This window comes from Onychostoma macrolepis, chromosome 17, assembly GCF_012432095.1.
Source record: "Onychostoma macrolepis isolate SWU-2019 chromosome 17, ASM1243209v1, whole genome shotgun sequence".
Taxonomy (NCBI): Eukaryota; Metazoa; Chordata; class Actinopteri; order Cypriniformes; family Cyprinidae; genus Onychostoma; species Onychostoma macrolepis.
This window is the reverse complement of record NC_081171.1, coordinates 10,249,709-10,268,965: the sequence shown is the minus strand read 5'-3', so window position 1 is coordinate 10,268,965 and position 19,257 is coordinate 10,249,709. Positions and strand designations below refer to the sequence as shown.

Sequence of the window (19,257 nt, the reverse complement as noted above, 5' to 3'; positions counted from 1 at the left end):
TAGGCTACACAATCATGGGGAAGACTGCTGATCTGACAGTTGTCCAGAAGACAATCATTGACACCCTTCACAAGGAGGGTAAGCCACAAACATTCATTGCCGAAGAAGCTGGCTGTTCACAGAGTGCTGTATCCAAGCATGTTAACAGAAAGTTGAGTGGAAGGAAAAAGTGTGGAAGAAAACGATGCAAAACCAACCGAGAGAACCGCAGCCTTATGAGGATTGTCAAGCAAAATTTGGAATTTGGGTGAACTTCACAAGGAATGGACTGAGGCTGGGGTCAAGGCATCAAGAGCCACCACACACAGACGTGTCAAGGAATTTGGCTACAGTTGTCGTATTCCTCTTGTTAAGCCACTCCTGAACCACAGACAACGTCAGAGGTGTCCTACCTGGGCTAAGGAGAAGAAGAACTGGACTGTTGCCCAGTGGTCCAAAGTCCTCTTTTCAGATGAGAGCAAGTTTTGTATTTCATTTGGAAACCAAGGTCCTAGAGTCTGGAGGAAGGGTGGAGAAGCTCATAGCCCAAGTTGCTTGAAGTCCAGTGTTAAGTTTCCACAGTCTGTGATGATTTGGGGTGCAATGTCATCTGCTGGTGTTGGTCCATTGTGTTTTTTGAAAACCAAAATCACTGCACCCGTTTACCAAGAAATTTTGGAGCACTTCATGCTTCTTTCTGCTGACCAGCTTTTTAAAGATGCTGATTTCATTTTCCAGCATGATTTGGCACCTGCCCACACTGCCAAAAGCACCAAAAGTTGGTTAAATGACCATGGTGTTGGTGTGCTTGACTGGCCAGCAAACTCACCAGACCTGAACCCCATAGACAATCTTGAGAGTATTGTCAAGAGGAAAATGAGCAACAAGAGACCAAAAAATGCAGATGAGCTGAAGGCCACAGTCAAAGAATCCCGAGCTTCCATACCACCTCAGCAGTGCCACAAACTGATCACCTCCATGCCACGCCGAATTGAGGCAGTAATTAAAGCAAAAGGAGCCCCTACCAAGTATTGAGTACATATACAGTAAATGAACATACTTTCCAGAAGGCCAACAATTCACAAAAAAATTTTTTTTTTTTTTTATTGGTCTTATGAAGTATTCTAATTTGTTGAGATAGTGAATTGGTGAGTTTCTGTTAAATTTGAGCCAAAATCATCACAATTAAAAGAACCAAAGACTTAAACTACTTCAGTCTGTGTGCATTGAATTTATTTAATACAATAAAAAACTTTTCCACAACATTCTAATTTATTGAGATGCATCTGTATATTCAAATCTATAGAACATTCCTTTTTTCCCATTCTAATCTAATAATCTATCCTTCAAGAAATTTAAGATAGACTGTATGACCAGAGGAATATCTACTGTATCTACCACAGGAAGCATGGAAAAAACATTCTACTACAACCAGCAGAACTGCAGAACCCATTGCAGAGGGAGTTAAGCATCAATAAATTATTATCTATTAAAGTTTTACAATACAGTGTTTACTGTGAGTGTGCACGTTAGAGCATGTGTCTGTGCTGATTACAAATTAATATCCTTTTGCTTTCAAGGGTGCAGTATGCTTTTGCAGCTGTTGTTGTTTTGATGAGAGCTTCCCACCAGGCATGTTCACAAGGTAAATCCCACTAATCAGCAGTGTAGCAAAGAACTCAACAGAGAGAAACTTTTTTTAAAGTCTTACTTTTTTATCTCTCCTTTGTTTCAGGCACAGTCTATTGAGTATACTGAGAGGTTCTGTGCATTTATCTGGTTGCTCTTTTCCTGTCTGAGAAGAGCTCCCATCACACACTTACTCACACACACCTGTCAAATCTGTCAGAGGGAATCTAAAGTAGAGTGATATACACCATACTCAGAAACAAATCGAATCTCACCGTTGTGTAAAGAAAAAAATATCTCTTTATCTTCTTTGCTTCTTCCCCAAAACCTACTCCATGTTCACAATACCTCAGACAACCACAGCAAATGCAAGTACAAACTGGCTTTTTGAGTAAAATGTTAGCTGCAATTAGTTGCAACAAAGAACAAATATATTTGAATTTCAAAAATAATACATAATTTTAGTGAATTGTAGCATGTGTTCTTTTTTTAGTAGCTTACTAATGTACACTAAAATACTTAATTTTACACTAAATTAATGTCAACATTTTATTCGTGTTTAATTCAGTGTTACTTTTTGTGAAATTTACTAGTAATTTGTGAGTGAAAATTGTTTCTACACCATTTTTTTTTTCAGTGTAGTAGTGCATTGCTTGCCAAGCTACAGTTTCAAAGGAGTTTCTCCATTCTTGTTGCTGAAGACCAGTGATGGGAATAACGGCGTTATAAATAAACGGCGTTACTAACGGCGTTATTTTTTTCAGTAACGAGTAATCAAATGAATTACTGTTTCCCCCGTTACAACGCCGTTACCGTTACTGACAATAAAATGTAGCGTTAAAATTTTTCAGTTCATCTGAATGGATGCGCAGTGTAGCTGTATTTGACGTACCATAAACTCTAGTGTGAAGGCGCACGACTCGCCGTCGCTTTCTCTCACATACATGCACGCAAAGAAAGATACAGAGCAAGAGAGTCTTTCATAATATGCAGAATTGACGCGCTACATGTAAATGATATTCTTTGTTTATTTTCCTGTCAAAATAACGGAGTTCCTTTAGAATTCTTCAGCTTTTAAGAACTGCTGGTTTCTCTGGTAGTGGGCGGAACTAATGCACAAACGACAATCTCATTGGCTGGCGCTCACCTATTATCGTCCCTATTTTGATTTCAGTAAATCAATTAGAGCGAACGCAGACAACGTGATTAATATTCATGAACCCAGCAGCTCATTAATCCTTAGTGCGTTTTATATTGATGACAAATATGCATTCATACTTGGTTATTCTAATTACTAAAGTTCTATCATCATATAATATTAAATTATCATAATATTCTATTATAATGCTTGACTGACTGATACTAAGTGTCAGTAGATAAATAGTGTAGATTAATGTGCAATGTTTTATAATAATAATTTATTCTTTTTAGTGTCCATTTCATTAATTTAACATATTTAATATTGGAGGTATCCAAAGTTATTTGACATTTGAACATTTTTTAAAAAGTAACGCAATAGTTACTTTCCCTGGTAATTAGTTACTTTTATAATGATGTAACTCAGTTACTAACTCAGTTACTATTTGTGAGAAGTAACTAGTAACTATAACTAATTACTTTTTTAAAGTAACGTGCCAAACACTGCTGAAGACGCAGATGCGCAAAAGTGAACCAGCAGTTAGAACAAGCCTTTGGGAAACATAATCTTCTCTTTCAACGACTATCTGCTGTGTGTTACTGTAAAATGTCCTCCTCCCCTCCTCTTCTTCAATTAAAAGAGTAACAGGAGATGCTGACATTAGCTGTTTGCCAACTTATGATTATGAATATGCAAATCCTGAATATATTATCCTGTCAGCTGAAGCTATGATTTTGACTTTTATAAAAAGAGTGCATTTGAATGAATCAAAATAAGAGTAGATTTTTAATCTATGCACATCACAGCTGCAGCACTGTCAGTTAAAGAAAAGAAAAGGCTGCATCACCTTGATCCTCGATACATAGATTCTTCAGCAGCCACTGCACAATGTCTGAACCTGGAAAAGAGGAAAAGAAGGTTACTGTTCAAAATCTAAGGAGATTATGTGTCTCTTTTTAAAGAGAAAAATGACAAATGGGCTGCTCAAAAAATTCAAATCAAGTCTCAAAAGCAGGGTCTACTATAAGAAAAACCTGAAATGTGACACAAGTAAACAAAAAATATCTTCTTATTTATTTATTTGTGTATTCATTCATTCATTTTAGTTTTTAATTAAAAATCAGCAAAATACTGTTTCAAGGTTAGTAAGAAATGCTTTCAATTCACTTGCCATTAGAATTTGAGTAAAAAAAGTTATTTTTGATCTCTACCATAAATTCATAATCAGTGGAAAAATGAGTTAAACCACACCACAAATGATAATGATAAACAGTATTTGTGTATTGTCTGATATATTGTCCATTCAATATTTAAATTTTGACATTATCTGTTCTAGCTGAACTTTATCTTTTATTCTTCATCCCTACCGCATCTATTCTTTTCATCCACCACTTCCTATAATTACAGTTCTTTCTTTAGTTTTTCTTTCTACATTTTCTCAGACTAATCCTTGTCTCTCTCTCTTGCTAAGCAGCAGAACTGTATAAATTTTGTTAAAGGTAAGTACAGCAGTTCTAGTTGCTCCAAAGAGGATCTGAGTCTAGCAGAGCTGCTGCAGTATTTCGGGGATTAGCAGAATGGTATAATCTTTACCCCTGCGCCCCTAAACCCCTATTTGTCCTCTTTCTGTCTGACTCGAAGCAACCAAGAAGTCCACGCCATGAACTAGTTCCTGCATATCCACTTACAATAAATGAATGCTTACAGTAAGGTACGCATCTCTATATAAATTATGACAAAAGTCTCATAATTGCTGTAAAAGGGCAAAAAATTCTGTCGGAGCACTGTTTTAAAAGTGAAGTGTGATTATTATATAGCTGTAATTATTATAGCTTAATATTCAGAGATAAGTATAAGTACACGACTGGTAGATTGACATAAAAATCTTCACCTTTCAATGAATAGTTCACCCAAAAATAAAAATTAGCTGAAAAATTTGCTCACCCTAAGGCCGTCCAAGAAGTAGATGAGTTTGTTCCTTCACTTGAACAGATTTGGAGTAATTTAGCACTATTTGGAACATCACTTGCTCACCAATAGATCCTTTTCAGTGAATGGGTGCCGTCAGAATGAGAGTCCAAACAGCTGATAAAAACTTCACAATAATCCACAAGTAATTGATAATTGTTAATTGATGGATTGGAGTCATGTGGATTACTTGTGGATTAATGTTAAGTTTTTATCAGCTATTTGGATTCTCTTCTGATGGCACCCACTCACTGCAGAGGATCCATTAGTGAGCGAGTAATGTTCTAAATGGTGATACATTACACCAAATCTGTTCTGATGTGGAAACAAATTCATCTACATCTTGGATGGGCTGAGGGTGAGTATATTTTCAGCAAATTTTCATTTTTGGGTGAGCTACTCCTGTAAGTATTACTAACCATTTTACAGTGAATAAAGTGGGTGTTTCATTTAATTTCAAAGTTTTGCATCCAGTATTCCATTTTCAACCTGGCCACTGCTAAATTAATAAACTGTGAACAGGTTCTTCTGAGAAAAATATTTCCGAGATACCCTTTACCGACCAATCAAATTCAGTATTCCCAAAATATGCACAGAGCCGCTATTGCCTCAGCCAATCAGCAGTGAGAGGCGTGTCCCCAGAGACAGCAGAAGCCAAGTGCTTGAGAGACTTTTTAAAGCATAGAGAGGCAGAGACTGGGGTGTTAGAGCTTGAAGCTGGCCTTTTAATGAATCCTCCGGGGGACCGCAGTCAGAGGAACGAAAGAATATTCTTCTGAGAATTTCTCTCTTGCTTTTTCATTCCTAATCCTGCCCTTCTAAAATGGATTATGGCATATACAGGAGTATAACATTTGCACTCTTCTGATATGTAAATAGTGCAATCATTATCCAATAAAAATGAAACATTCTAATTATTTTATTTAAATGAATAATGGATCCAGGCATTTCCTTCCTTTCTGTAGTTTTCTTTTAAAAGATGTTAAATTAATATTCTTGGTTATGGACCACAGATAGAATACCACAAACAAGAATTTCAACTCGTCCCTTCTTTGCGAAAATTAACTGTAAAATTATGGTTTGTGGCAAATGACAGCATGCCACTGATGTGGTCCATAAACATTAGCTTGAAATTAAGCCAGAATATTCCATTAGCTACGATTATAATGGCTGTTTCCGGCTGTTAGAATAACTATAATGAGTCAAATCTCCTGAACAACCAATTCAAGCCCTGATCTTTATACCCAAAATTCATTGTGCTTCTCCACCAGAGCAATGCAGGCCAGAGACCTTTGGTAGAGATCAGGCTATCAACAGATCAGTAGACGAAGGGCTCTGGTACTGGCGCTGCACTACAGAGTTCTGGCCGAGTTTTCATTGTGCTGGACTTCAGGCTTGCTGTGGGGCACTGGCTCCTGCTGAATCCTGCTTTCTCAGCGCCAGCAGTGTATATAAAACAGATGTAGGGGAATTACCAGAGAAGACGCTGGGAATCTTGGATAGGAAACTCTTCACTGTACGGATAGGTATGCCGTTTTTTTCATCCTGCATCCTGGCAATCACATCCTCCATCTGAACAAGAGAGAGAAAGGCACGTTAGACTGAATTAATGAAAACATATGTGCACGTAATTCTCCTGTAAAAATCAGTGTCAATATTCCATGAGGTGGAAAATATTATTTTTATTTTTTAAAACAAAAAATAAAACCTTTAATATAATATAGTATAATAGCAAACAATATATGAAGAGTTCATTTGCAAAAACCGATAAGCGCGACTTTAAAAAAAAAAAAGTATTGTCCACTTTCAAGGCATCGTGAGTTCACGTTTTTCTGCAGAAGCCGACAAGCGCCCTTGTTGTTTTTGAACAGAAGCCGAAAAGTCCATTTTAGCGAATCACCGTGCTGTATTCAGGGGCCTCATTTATAAAACTCTCATTTATAAAGATTTTATCCTAAAAGTGTACATACGCACAAAAGCTAGATTTTGCATACGCACAAAAGTTTTCAGATTTATAAAACCATGCGTACGCCAGAACCTGCGCAAAAATCCCTTTATAAATCCCAGTCAGGGGAAGATGCATCAGTGCGTAAGTGCATCTCCACTCCGTCTCCTTCCCAAAATCACCATATATGGAGCTTACAACGCCTAGTTTTACTATGCATAACCTCATATAATTTCCATGCATATTCCCATCCACGTGACACCATGTTTAACACTGTCAAAGGTACAAGAGATTAAGGAAATATGAGATACGGACTATAAATGCCATTTGTGCAGTACATAGATTTTTACTGCTAAAAATCATCAAATATCATTGTTATGTTTTAGAATAAATATATCAAAATATTTATAAAAACAAAACTGTTTAAACTAGTTATCAGATAAATATTTTAGAATAGAGTTGATCTCATTCTTCATTGATCTCAATGGACCGTTCGACCACCGAATCCAGCAGTGTCCGCGATAATATCGAAGTAAGTGTGCATCATTGATCATTGTTTGCGCTAAAAAAATATTTTAATCATCACATGAGATCTGCAGTTTAGTGTAAAGATGAATTATTGTGCACTTATAGCACTCCTTGCTGTCATTAAAAGAGGAAAAGTGATCAAGCGCATCCATTACAAATATGTCTAAATTCATATGATTTTGGTTTAACTTTTGCGTAATGAATTTATGTAATTTCAGTGCTTATCTCCATTAATGAGAGTGGAATATTTAATGTAAATGTGTATATCAACATGAAAACAGAGTTTAAAATCGTTGTTTTTACTTCATTAATTTTATCACGCCAGGAAAAAGAGTTTGTACGCATGGGTCAGAGTTTGCGTGGATTTGCGCAAATTTTCCCATCAAGTTTGTTTTTATAAATCCCAACTTTTGCGTAGGAAGTGGCATACGCCTCTTTCGGGGCTGGTTTTGTGCATACGCAACGGTTATAAATAAGGCCCCAGGTCAGGTGACAAGGCTACTTTCACTTTGAAAAGACGTGCTAGCTGAGAAGAGTTTTGTCAAAGCTGACTAAAAGTGATCGAGGATGGATAATTTCGACGAACTTGATGAACCTGTGATATCTTCTTCAGGGCTTAAAGGACAATAAAAGCTGAAACGTTTCCACGGAACCTTGCAAAAGCAGAGCGTTACAATGGTGAGGGAAAATCTCTGTGTATTGCGTGTAATCACATCCATACAGTTTATGATCACAACAACAACAACTTTTGTCAGGCATCTACATTGTCATCTGAGGAGATTACAAAGATTAAACGAGTGTTTTTTTGTTTTTAAACTCTAAAACATGAAATGTTGAGTTATCTGCGTTTGCTATAAAACAAACTTTTAATATGTAAAAAAAAAAAAAAACTACTTTCAATGAACTTTAATTTTGTAAATCACCTGTATTTGTATTTGTAAATCACCTGTAAATCACCTGTACTGTATAACAATAAAGTTATTATTACTTAATCAAAACAACCCAACTGCAGTTTGATTGATATTGCTTGGAATGTGCAATAAAAAAATGTGATTTCTGAAAAATAAAAATGTTGTTATTGGTTTTTGCAAATTAACTCTTTATATGTTTGCTAGGTTTAACACTTCATGAATTAATTTATCCATGAATAAATAAAATGAATAAAATGGTCTCAGACTTTGGCTCACTGTAATATAATATAATATAATAGCAAACAATATTTGTTTGCTAGATTTAACACTACATGAATTCATTTATGCATGAATAAATAAAATGCATAAAATGGTCTCAGACTTTTGTACAAATATTTAATTATGTCATCCTGGTAATGCGACTCGCTCTCTCGTGTCATACAAACGCAACTGGTAAAAACTTAAAGCAGTTTCATCTTAAATCAATATCTTTTATCGTCATAATTATTATTATTATTATTATTATTTTTTTTATTATTATTCAAACAAACATACTATTTACAGGTAACAAATCAAATACAAAATAACCAAGGTCAACAAAACATACATGACAGCCAACATGATTTGTGTGAGTGAGTGTGTGTGTGTGTGTGTGTGTGTGTTTGCGTAAGTGTGACTGGGTGTTGGGGGTGGAAGTATATAAATAAAAGAAAGCACAACAGACATGACAATAGCAAACCCCCCCCCCAAAAAAAACCATAATAGTAATGATAACAGTAATAATAATAATAATAATAATAATAGTAATAATAGCATTAATAACAAAAATTAGAGGATGGAGGACGAGGAAGGTGATAAGTAATAATAGTAATAGTAGCAGCAATAACGATAATAAACTTATTCATCCGAGCCAGGGGGTGGTTGGGGAATCAGGAGGAGGACAAATAGTAATAATAATAATAATAAAAATAATAATGTTAGTAATAGTAATGATGAAATAATAATGGTAATAATAGTAATAAAGCTATAAATAGAAAGATATTGTAAGGCTGCCTCTGGGCCCTCCATGCGTAAGGCATAAATGCCAAAAACGAGCCATCAAGGAGAGGTGCTGCGGGGCACAAGGTCCAAAGTCCTACCCCTGGCCGCCACTCACATGCCACGCTTACCCTACATATGTATATGAGTGTATGATGCATTGAAAAAGCGTGACATGCAGCGTGGAACCAGCCCAGTGCAAAGTCCAGGCCCCCATGCCCACGTCTCACTTACCCTGTGTGTGTGTGTCTGATATACAGTGAGGAAAATAAGTATTTGAACACCCTGCTATTTTGCAAGTTCTCCCACTTAGAAATCATGGAGGGGTCTGAAATTGTCATCGTAGGTGCATGTCCACTGTGAGAGACATAATCTAAAAAAAAAAATCCAGAAATCACAATGTATGATTTTTTAACTATTTATTTGTATGATACAGCTGCAAATAAGTATTTGAACACCTGAGAAAATCAATGTTAATATTTGGTACAGTAGCCTTTGTTTGCAATTACAGAGGTCAAACGTTTCCTGTAGTTTTTCACCAGGTTTGCACACACTGCAGGAGGGATTTTGGCCCACCTCCACACAGATCTTCTCTAGATCAGTCAGGTTTCTGGCCTGTCGCTGAGAAACACGGAGTTTGAGCTCCTCCAAAGATTCTCTATTGGGTTTAGGTCTGCAGACTGGCTAGGCCACGCCAGAACCTTGATATGCTTCTTACAGAGCCACTCCTTGGTTATCCTGGCTGTGTGCTTGGGTCACTGTCATGTTGGAAGACCCAGCCTCGACCCATCTTCAATGCTCTAACTGAGGGAAGGAGGTTGTTCCCAAAATCTCGCAATACATGGCCCCGGTCATCCTCTCCTTAATACAGTGCAGTCGCCTGTCCCATGTGCAGAAAAACACCCCAAAGCATGATGCTACCACCCCATGCTTCACAGTAGGGATGGTGTTCTTGGGATGGTACTCATCGTTCTTCTTCCTCCAAACACGTTTAGTGGAATTATGACCAAAAGTTCTATTTTGGTCTCATCTGACCACATGACTTTCTCCCATGACTCCTCTGGATCATCCAAATGGTCATTGGCAAACTTCAGTCGGGCCTGGACATGTGCTGGTTTAAGCAGGGGAACCTTCCGTGCCATGCATGATTTCAAACCATGACGCCTTAGTGTATTACCAACAGTAACCTTGGAAACGGTGGTCCCAGCTCTTTTCAGGTCATTGACCAGCTCCTCCCGTGTAGTTCTGGGATGATTTCTCACCTTTCTTAGGATCATTGAGACCCCACGAGGTGAGATCTTGCATGGAGCCCCAGTCCGAGGGAGATTGACAGTCATGTTTAGTTTCTTCCATTTTCTAATGATTGCTCCAACAGTGGACCTTTTTCACCAAGCTGCTTGGCAATTTCCCGTAGCCCTTTCCAGCCTTGTGGAGGTGTACAATTTTGTCTCTAGTGTCTTTGGACAGCTCTTTGGTCTTGGCCATGTTAGTAGTTGGATTCTTACTGATTGTATGGGGTGGACAGGTGTCTTTATGCAGCTAACGACCTCAAACAGGTGCATCTAATTTAGGATAATAAATGGAGTGGAGGTGGACATTTTAAAGGCAGACTAACAGGTCTTTGAGGGTCAGAATTCTAGCTGATAGACAGGTGTTCAAATACTTATTTGCAGCTGTATCATACAAATAAATAGTTAAAAATCATACATTGTGATTTCTGGATTTTTTTAGATTATGTCTCTCACAGTGGACATGCACCTACGATGACAATTTCAGACCCCTCCATGATTTCTAAGTGGGAGAACTTGCAAAATAGCAGGGTGTTCAAATACTTATTTTCCTCACTGTACATATATGCATTTTTTTTTTTTTTCCTTTACTTATTTTACAATAGATGTGTGTATATCGTCTAGTGATGCATTAAAATAAGCAAGGCATGTAGTGCCGGACCTGCCAGAGGCAAGAAAACCAGGGCAAAGCTGGTACAGGTTGGAGGCACAAGGTTCCGGCCCCACAGCACACCCACCAACCACTAAACCGACCATAATTAATCGTCATAATTATTCATGTGGTGAAATGCAGTGTATTTAGTTGTGTGACTGAACCATATCACTCAATGTCAGTCTAGTTTGAACTTGCCACTTGCTAGCAACTGCTTTCTTCACCGAAGCTTTGTGTATAAACAGTTCAACTCAAATCAATATTTTGTGTCTAATTATTTAGTTTTGTGGCAATCAGCCTCCGCTTCGCATCGGGCTGCTGATAAGCTTGTCGGGTTTATTCTGCGATAACAACCAGCTGGATGTACATTATCTCTTACATATAATATAATAAAATTGTTTGCTATGAATACATAAATACATGAATACATCAAATGAATTAAACATCCAATCAGGACTCAAACATCCTGAGTAAAACAGCCAATCAAAGTAAACCATGAGGCCACAGAGACCTGAGATGACAGTCCACAGGAGGCTTGTCAGAAGGATCCACTCAGCCTTCAGTGAATGAAGTCATTGGATATAACAGCCCTATTTATTAGATGAAGAGAAACCTAGAGCAGAGAGGGACCGATCACGTCACCCGCTCATTGATCCACTGACATTTGGACTGTTCTCAGAGACGCTCCGAGTGTCTGAGTCAACAAGGCGAACAGCGTCGCCAGGGAACTCACACTCTGGACACGTGACCGAGTACTTCACAGCTGCCAGTGACATCATTCTGCATCGAAATCAGGTCAACAATAAGCACCCTGGAGATACCTGACATATGGAGGTGTGTGTACATATATGCAGAACGTGTTGTGAAAGTATATGAGCTTGTACTCGTGAGTGTTTAGATAGATTTAGAGAGAGAGAGAGTGAGTTGTTGCGGTTTCCTCAAGGGGAGGTCCAGTAAACATGCAAAATTACATCAGTGGGCGCAGAGTGTTTCTTCAGGCTGTAATGCCTTTGGAGAGAATCCTAACAGAAAACCTTGTTAAATTCCCTTGAAAACCGTTTTTATGACTCCAGAAATAGCTTTATTTTTTTAATATCTAGAGATGAAATGCTTTTGATGGCAGTTACTAACCACCTACAGCGCGCACATGCATTCACTGAGGGAGGGAGAACTGCACATACACTTTGTCGACAATGCAGACCGGGCTGGTGTGCAAACACTGAAGTGCTAATTTAAGGTAATGAGGGATCTGAGCATTCCACTCACATTCACGACTGTAATAGAAACATTTTAGAGAGAAAGACGAGGAGAGAGAGAGAGATAAAGATAAGCACATCTCAGCTGTATGGTGCAATGGTGTGTGATGATATAAAGTCCCAAAAGCCTCACTGGCATCAGCTGTACTACTGCAGCCAATCTGTGGCCTGGAATTCTTTTAAACCGATGCAGAGATTCATGGGTAAATTGAAACTCTTAGCTTTAACTCCTGATTAAACTAAAATTAACTTCAGTGTGGAGGTGGCAGGCATACCGGCGAACAGTATAATGAATCGTTTATTGAAAATGCTGTGCTGCTGCTTTTGTGAATAAAAGATTTGGTTTTAATTGAACACAATATTAGGATTCAATATTAATTCATCTAATTAATCATACATGCAAATATCTGCTGACAAAATTTACTTAGTAATATAAAATATACACTACTGTTCAAAAACAAACCATTAACTATGACTTTTGCCTTAATAAACTCCTAATTTGCTGATTATTAATAGTTAGTAAGGTAGTTGTTAAGTTTACTTGTTAAGGTCCCTATACTAAAGTGAGTTACCGAATCTTTTTCAAGATTACAGTAAATTTATCAAATGTGACAGTAAAGACATTTGCAAACAATTTATATTTTAAACAAATGTTCTTTTAAACTTCCTATTCATCAAAGAATCCTGAAAAGAAAAGAAAAAAACGAATCATGGTTTCCACAAAAATATTAAGCAGCACAACCACAGCACAATAGTGATAACAATAGGGAATGTCGCTTGAGCATCAAATAAACATTAGAATGATTTCTGAAGGATCATGTGACATTGAATACTGGAGTAATGGCTGCTAAAAATCAACTTTACAAATCACAGGAATAAAGTATTTTAAATGTGCAATATTGTAATAATATTTCACAATATTACAGTTTTGATCAAATAAATGCAGCCTTGGTGAACATAAGAGATTTTAGAACAGAATTACAGTATAGCATTAAATAGACTTGTATTACAAAATATATATATATATATATATATATATATATATATATTTTTTTAATAGCCAATAGTTAATTGACTGTAGTAACAGGAGGACTTTGCTGATTGTGAATTCAAACATGAAGGTGGTAGCTCAAGCTTTCTACAGGAAAATCCCTGATTATGGAATATACATATGGTCAGTGTGCTTGATTAATTGATAGTTCTAATATAACAAGCAGCATACCTGAAACATTCACACAGACACTTCTCTCAAAACAAAATGTCCTCTGGAGGTATATCTCCAGGGATCACACATCTGTGGCTGCAGCCAATCACAGAACAGACTGATAAAAGCCAATAAGATCAGTTGCCCAGAAAAGAGATATCAAATACAAATTGAGTCAAAGACCAAAGCACACGAAGTGCACTACAAAACATTTTTAGATATTTTCTGATCATTGAAGTAAACATTAAGCACACTAATAAACCCTGAGGCTAAAATGCTGGTTAAATAAATAGAAAAAAATAAATAATAATAATAATAAATTCACACCAGAATCTGAGTCTAAAGTGTATATAATAGGGGGAATTAATAAATATAAATAAATTCACACCAGAATCTGAAATGGTTTAAAGAACAACTGAATGCATTTTACTTTTTTAATCCTGACTATAAATGCTATTTTTTTTTTTTTTGCAGTTAATTTGAGCAGACAGAAGCTGCCGCAGTGCCTCCAATATACAGTATATACCACTTCACACACTTGGAAATTATGGCCAACTCAATTATTCATATACTAAATGACTTAAGCTTCGTCACTGACTCGTGGCAGACTGTGTCCTGTCCTCATTACTGACACATCTCAAAATATATTATATTAACAGTCCTTGCATACCAAAGTATACTCATGTCCTATATGAGGACATTTCAACATTTTTTGGGTCGTCTGGCTTCAAACTCTTCAGTGAAGATTTTTGTCATGCATCCAGTACAAAACAAGAAAAATCAAGAGATTTTATTTACTTTCCAGTTTAAACATCTAATTATAAACCTAAAACTTATGTTAGATCAGTTTCAGGTATCGGGTAATATTAGGCAGCACGGCTGATTTCAACATTGATAATAACAATTTTTTTATGAACGTTGAAAGCAACAAAATGGATATTTTAAATTGTAAGATTTCACAATGTTACTGTTTTTACTGTATTTTTGATCAAATAAATTCAGCCTTGGTGAGAATAAGAACCTTTAAAATAAAATAAAATAAAATAAAATAAAATTCCAGAACCTTTAAATGGTTATATATATATAATTGTAATACCATGATACTTCTTTGTTACTGTGCGCTAACAACATAATTGTGGCAACTTGAGACACAGAATAGAAAATCCGGATATAAAGCCAAGTATCTCTAATATCACAGCCGATAAATCAAATGGGGAACACATCAAAGCATCCTTATTCATCAAGCACAAGTGTGCACTTACAAAAACAACAACAAAAGGCTTCATCCAAAATCTTCCATACCAGCTAATTAACAGAGACAGACACAAAGAAAAGCACTCACACACATAATCACACCTCCTCTGTTTAACCCTGCGACCCTGAGCTCTGATATCCCATGTGACACCACTTTTCTCTCTCTGTAGCAGACAGCTGGAGTGTAGAGCGCTGGTGACAGCACGAGTGTCTTTTCATGATTATTTTGCATCAGAGAAGAGAGGAAGTCTTAGTGGTCGGACGTAGACAAGGTTATTGCAGGAATGACATGAATTTTAGATCTCTTCTGCTCATCCCCGTCTCTCATTTTGCAGCCTCCCCCCTTTCTGTTTCCTAGGCAACCAGGGTGATGATGACATCATATACATATGTCAGCCTGGGAAGAGACAGAAAGAGAGCGATTTAGATGTCTTTAAGTGTATGTGTAGGACAAGTCAGAGAAAGGAAAACAGACAAGAACAATAAACAAGATGTTCTTGCATATGAGTCATTCTACAGCTGCGGTGGCAGACACTGTCACTCACTTTAAGATGGTAAATAGTCAAATTGTAGTGTACTTACACTACTGATCAAAGGGTCAGTAAGATTATTATTTTTTTTTTACAGAAATTAGTACTTTTATTCAGTAAGGATACTTTAATTGGATTATAAGTGACAGTAAATACATTTTTAAAACATAAAGAAAAGAGTTATTTTAAATTGTCATAATATTTCACATTATTACTGTTTTTACTGAACATTTATCAAATAAAATGCAGCCTCGGTGAGCATTAGAGATTTATTTCAAGAACAATAAAAAAAATAAAAATCAACCCACATTTTTATACAGTAGTTTATATAGATAAAATGAGTGAGATTTGGTGTAAAAAAAAAAAAAACCTGTGTTGTCTTTGTGTTTTCGTTTGATAGCTAAATGATAAGTTAAATAGAACTAAACTATTTAACGATTTTGCTTGAACTTTTCAAAAGGACTTTTAACTTTAGGACATTAACTTTTCATTACGTGTTTTCTACATTATATATTTTTAAAATATATAAACTCCATCAAAAAAACCTCTGAATGATTAAAGCCATACTACTGCAGATTATTTGGGTTAAAAATGAATGCAATTCCATTGAGTGAGTACATATTTGATGATTTGATGATTAACGCTAACCATGAGAATGTGTCAAAACTAGGGCTATCAGTCGATTAAACAAATTAATCGCGATTAATCACATGATTGCCATGAGTTAACTCACGATTAATCACTTTTTTCTTCTTCTTTTTTTTCTAAATTTACCTTAAATTAATACTTTTCAAGTTTGTAATACTCTAATCAACATGGGCATGAATAAATATGGATGCTTTATGCAAATGTATGTTTATTATTGAAACCATAGTCAATATAGTCCATGAAGACGAGACATGTTTCAAAGGTCATACATGTTTTTCAAAGAACTTGTTTATGTCTATTAGACACATGAAGAAAGAACAAAGAAATACCAGGTTCCCATTACTTCTCTTTCTTTGCACTGAGCAATTTACTAACACAAACATGTTTAGATTTTTGCATGACAGGGCAGCTCTTCTTCTACATTTATTATTTATTATTACATTAGTTTGTCTCTCTCTGTGTCCATTTTGATGAAGCTAAATTCTCAATAAAACTGTTTTCATTGGTATATTTTACTGTTTCTGTTGTCAAACAACGGAATGAATATGAAATAGTGACTGAAACGCGACCCATTAAGACATAACCAGCTCTCCCTTCCAAGATGTTAATCTGCACAAAAATCCGGATAATTGAGCCGTCGTCTGATGAAATCAAATACACATAAGATAAAGACAATATCTGTGCTGTGATTTCGGCTATACTTGCATGTAAAATTAGAGAAGCAACATAATATCTGTGCTTAACTGAATTAAAGCGCTGCTCCTCTCTGCCGCGCGAGACGCAGAGATGTCTGCAATGTCGCTAGGTTGGCAACACTGTGTATCTCCATTTCTCCAACTAGGGATTGGGCCATGGGTCAAACAGAAAATACTCGCTAAAAAATACGTTAATCGCGCGTTAAAAAAATGAGTGCCGTTAATATGATTTTGCGTTAACACGTTATTAACGCATTAACTTTGACAGCACTAGTCAAAACTAATATAAAAGAAAAAAAAAAACTTTTGTGCTTTATTGGATAGGACATTAGAGAAATGGAAGGAAAGTTTCCTTGGACCTCGAAGAGGGAATCAAACTCAGGTCACCACGAGCACAGTTCCGCTATACGAGGCTATCGGCGCTGACATATCTTGCAATTTTATGTTTTAACCAAGGAGGGCAATAGAGAGGCTAAATTGTCAGCTTTAATATACAGTAGCTTGAAGGGATAGTTCGCCCAAAAATTTCGTTCATCATCGGAACACAAATTAAGATATTTCTGATGAAACCCTCCATAGACAGCAACACAACTGAAATGTTCCCAGGTTCAGAAACGTTGCAAAGGCCATCGGTTCATATATGAATAAAAATAATTTATTCAGATATGAATAAAACAAAAATAACGGCTTTATTCAACAATTCTTCTCCTCCTCATCACGTCGTGAGCTGCCATTGTGAAAGCGGTGAGCTGCCATTGTGAAAAGAGTATCACGATCGACACATGCGTCTGCTTCCGGTTCATGTAAACGATGCATTGTTTACATGAACCGGAAGCAGACGCATGCGTCATGATGCTCTTTCCACAATGGCGGCTCACCGCTGCAGACGGGATGAGGAGGAGAAGAATTGTTGAATAAAGCCATATTTTTTGTTTTCTTTGCGCACAAAAAGTATTCTCATAGCTTCGTAAAATTACAGTTGAACCACTGATGTCACATGGACTATTTTACCGATGGCCTTTGCAACGTTTCTGGACCTGGGAACATTTCAGTTGTATTGCTGTCTGTGGAGGGTCTGAGAGCTCTCGGATTTCATCAGAAATATCTTCATTTGTGTTCCGAAGATGAATGAAGGTCTTATGGGTTTGGAACGACATGAGGGTGAGTAATTAATGACACAATTTTCATTTTTAGGTGAACACTTTAATAGTTGGTTAAAGGATTGAAAAATTTCAGTTTTGGAAAAGAAAAGAAAAGAAAAAACAGATGGAAATGCCTGATACTCAGTTAATCTGTCAATTGTTTGATTGATCAATTAATTGTATAATGTGCACAATGCTCACCTTCAGATAATGTAATTTTTTGTGCTATTTATTGTGCACAATCCCCATCTGAGCAGTTCAAGCTTGAAGTACCACTTCAAATCTACAAAGCCCTGGTCGCTACCACAGGCAATGCACTTCACCAAACCAAGTGGCACAGAATGAGTCAGGAGTCGTTCACACTGGACAGGGCAAAACATAGTGCAGGGGTCTTTCAAAGTCGACCCACTTTAAAACGTCTTAAAAACACAGCACTTATGCTGAAGCAGCAGAAGGTACTAGAAAAACTCACTGAATGTCTGCCTCAAACAGACTTCCACTGAAAGGCTTATGTTCAATGAATTGGACATAAACAAAATATTTATTTCTAAAGTTTTTATAACATCTACTGATTGATTTATTTGTCTGCCACAGTCTAGTATAATGTAAAGAATGCCTCAAATATATTTCAGATGTTTTATGTCCTTCTAAAATAAGCTTGCCCTTCAGCAATTTACAACAAATACACAACCTTACTCTCTATATTTGGCCTTCCATCTTTCGTCTTCCATCTGCGTGAGAGCAGAGACCAAAGGTATGAGCGCCCTTTCACAGAAGAACCACATGAATATTCAGTAGAGCATTACACATAATTGAATATTCAACATCAGAGAGTACTGCTCAGTTATTCACTGAGAACATGATGTGGTTCTCAGCATAAGAGAGCACACTGTCAGCTAAGAGAGATGATGACACACACACACACACACACACACACACACACCTAAAGTTTCCAACTGATTCAGTGGCTTTGAAGTCTTGCTCCAGTCCTGCTCACACACACGCACACACGCTGATTCACTCGCTCACACATGGCGTACGCTCACACACAAAAAGGCCACACATTCTGTCATGAGAACACAAATGTGCACACAACAAACAAACGCTCACACACTCGCTATCAAACGGGTAGGAGGACATTAATTCAGTGTTAAACTCGCCTGCGAGCTAAAATCAGACTGTTTATATGACCCTGATCCTTCCGATGTAGTGTCGTGCAACCTTTTCGTTCTCACATACACATATGTGTGTACACAAACAAGCAAACACATCCATGCTCATGCTATACACACATACGCTCTTTCCACTTTCTGTACACAATAGAGTGTTTTGTAAAAGACCATCCCAAAAGCTGCAGTGCATTCTCCATTATGCATAATATAAATCATATTTAGTAAGCTAATGCTTCACCCACACACACACAGCTTGAGGATGCCCTTTAAAGGGTGCCA

The 19,257-nt window shown here is 36.8% G+C and overlaps 1 protein-coding gene across 2 annotated transcripts in view; it reads right to left on the bottom strand.

Annotated features, from left to right (window-relative positions):
* Positions 1–19,257, bottom strand: part of rgs7a (regulator of G protein signaling 7a) — a 60,974-nt gene that overhangs the window by 13,058 nt on the left and 28,659 nt on the right. For both annotated transcript variants that reach the window (XM_058750065.1, XM_058750066.1), the window contains exons 3-4: positions 6,190–6,286; positions 3,594–3,644 (exon numbers count right to left, since the gene is read on the bottom strand). In XM_058750065.1, coding sequence (XP_058606048.1) covers positions 3,594–3,644; positions 6,190–6,286 — 148 coding nt within the window. The remainder of the gene's footprint in view (positions 1–3,593; positions 3,645–6,189; positions 6,287–19,257) is intronic.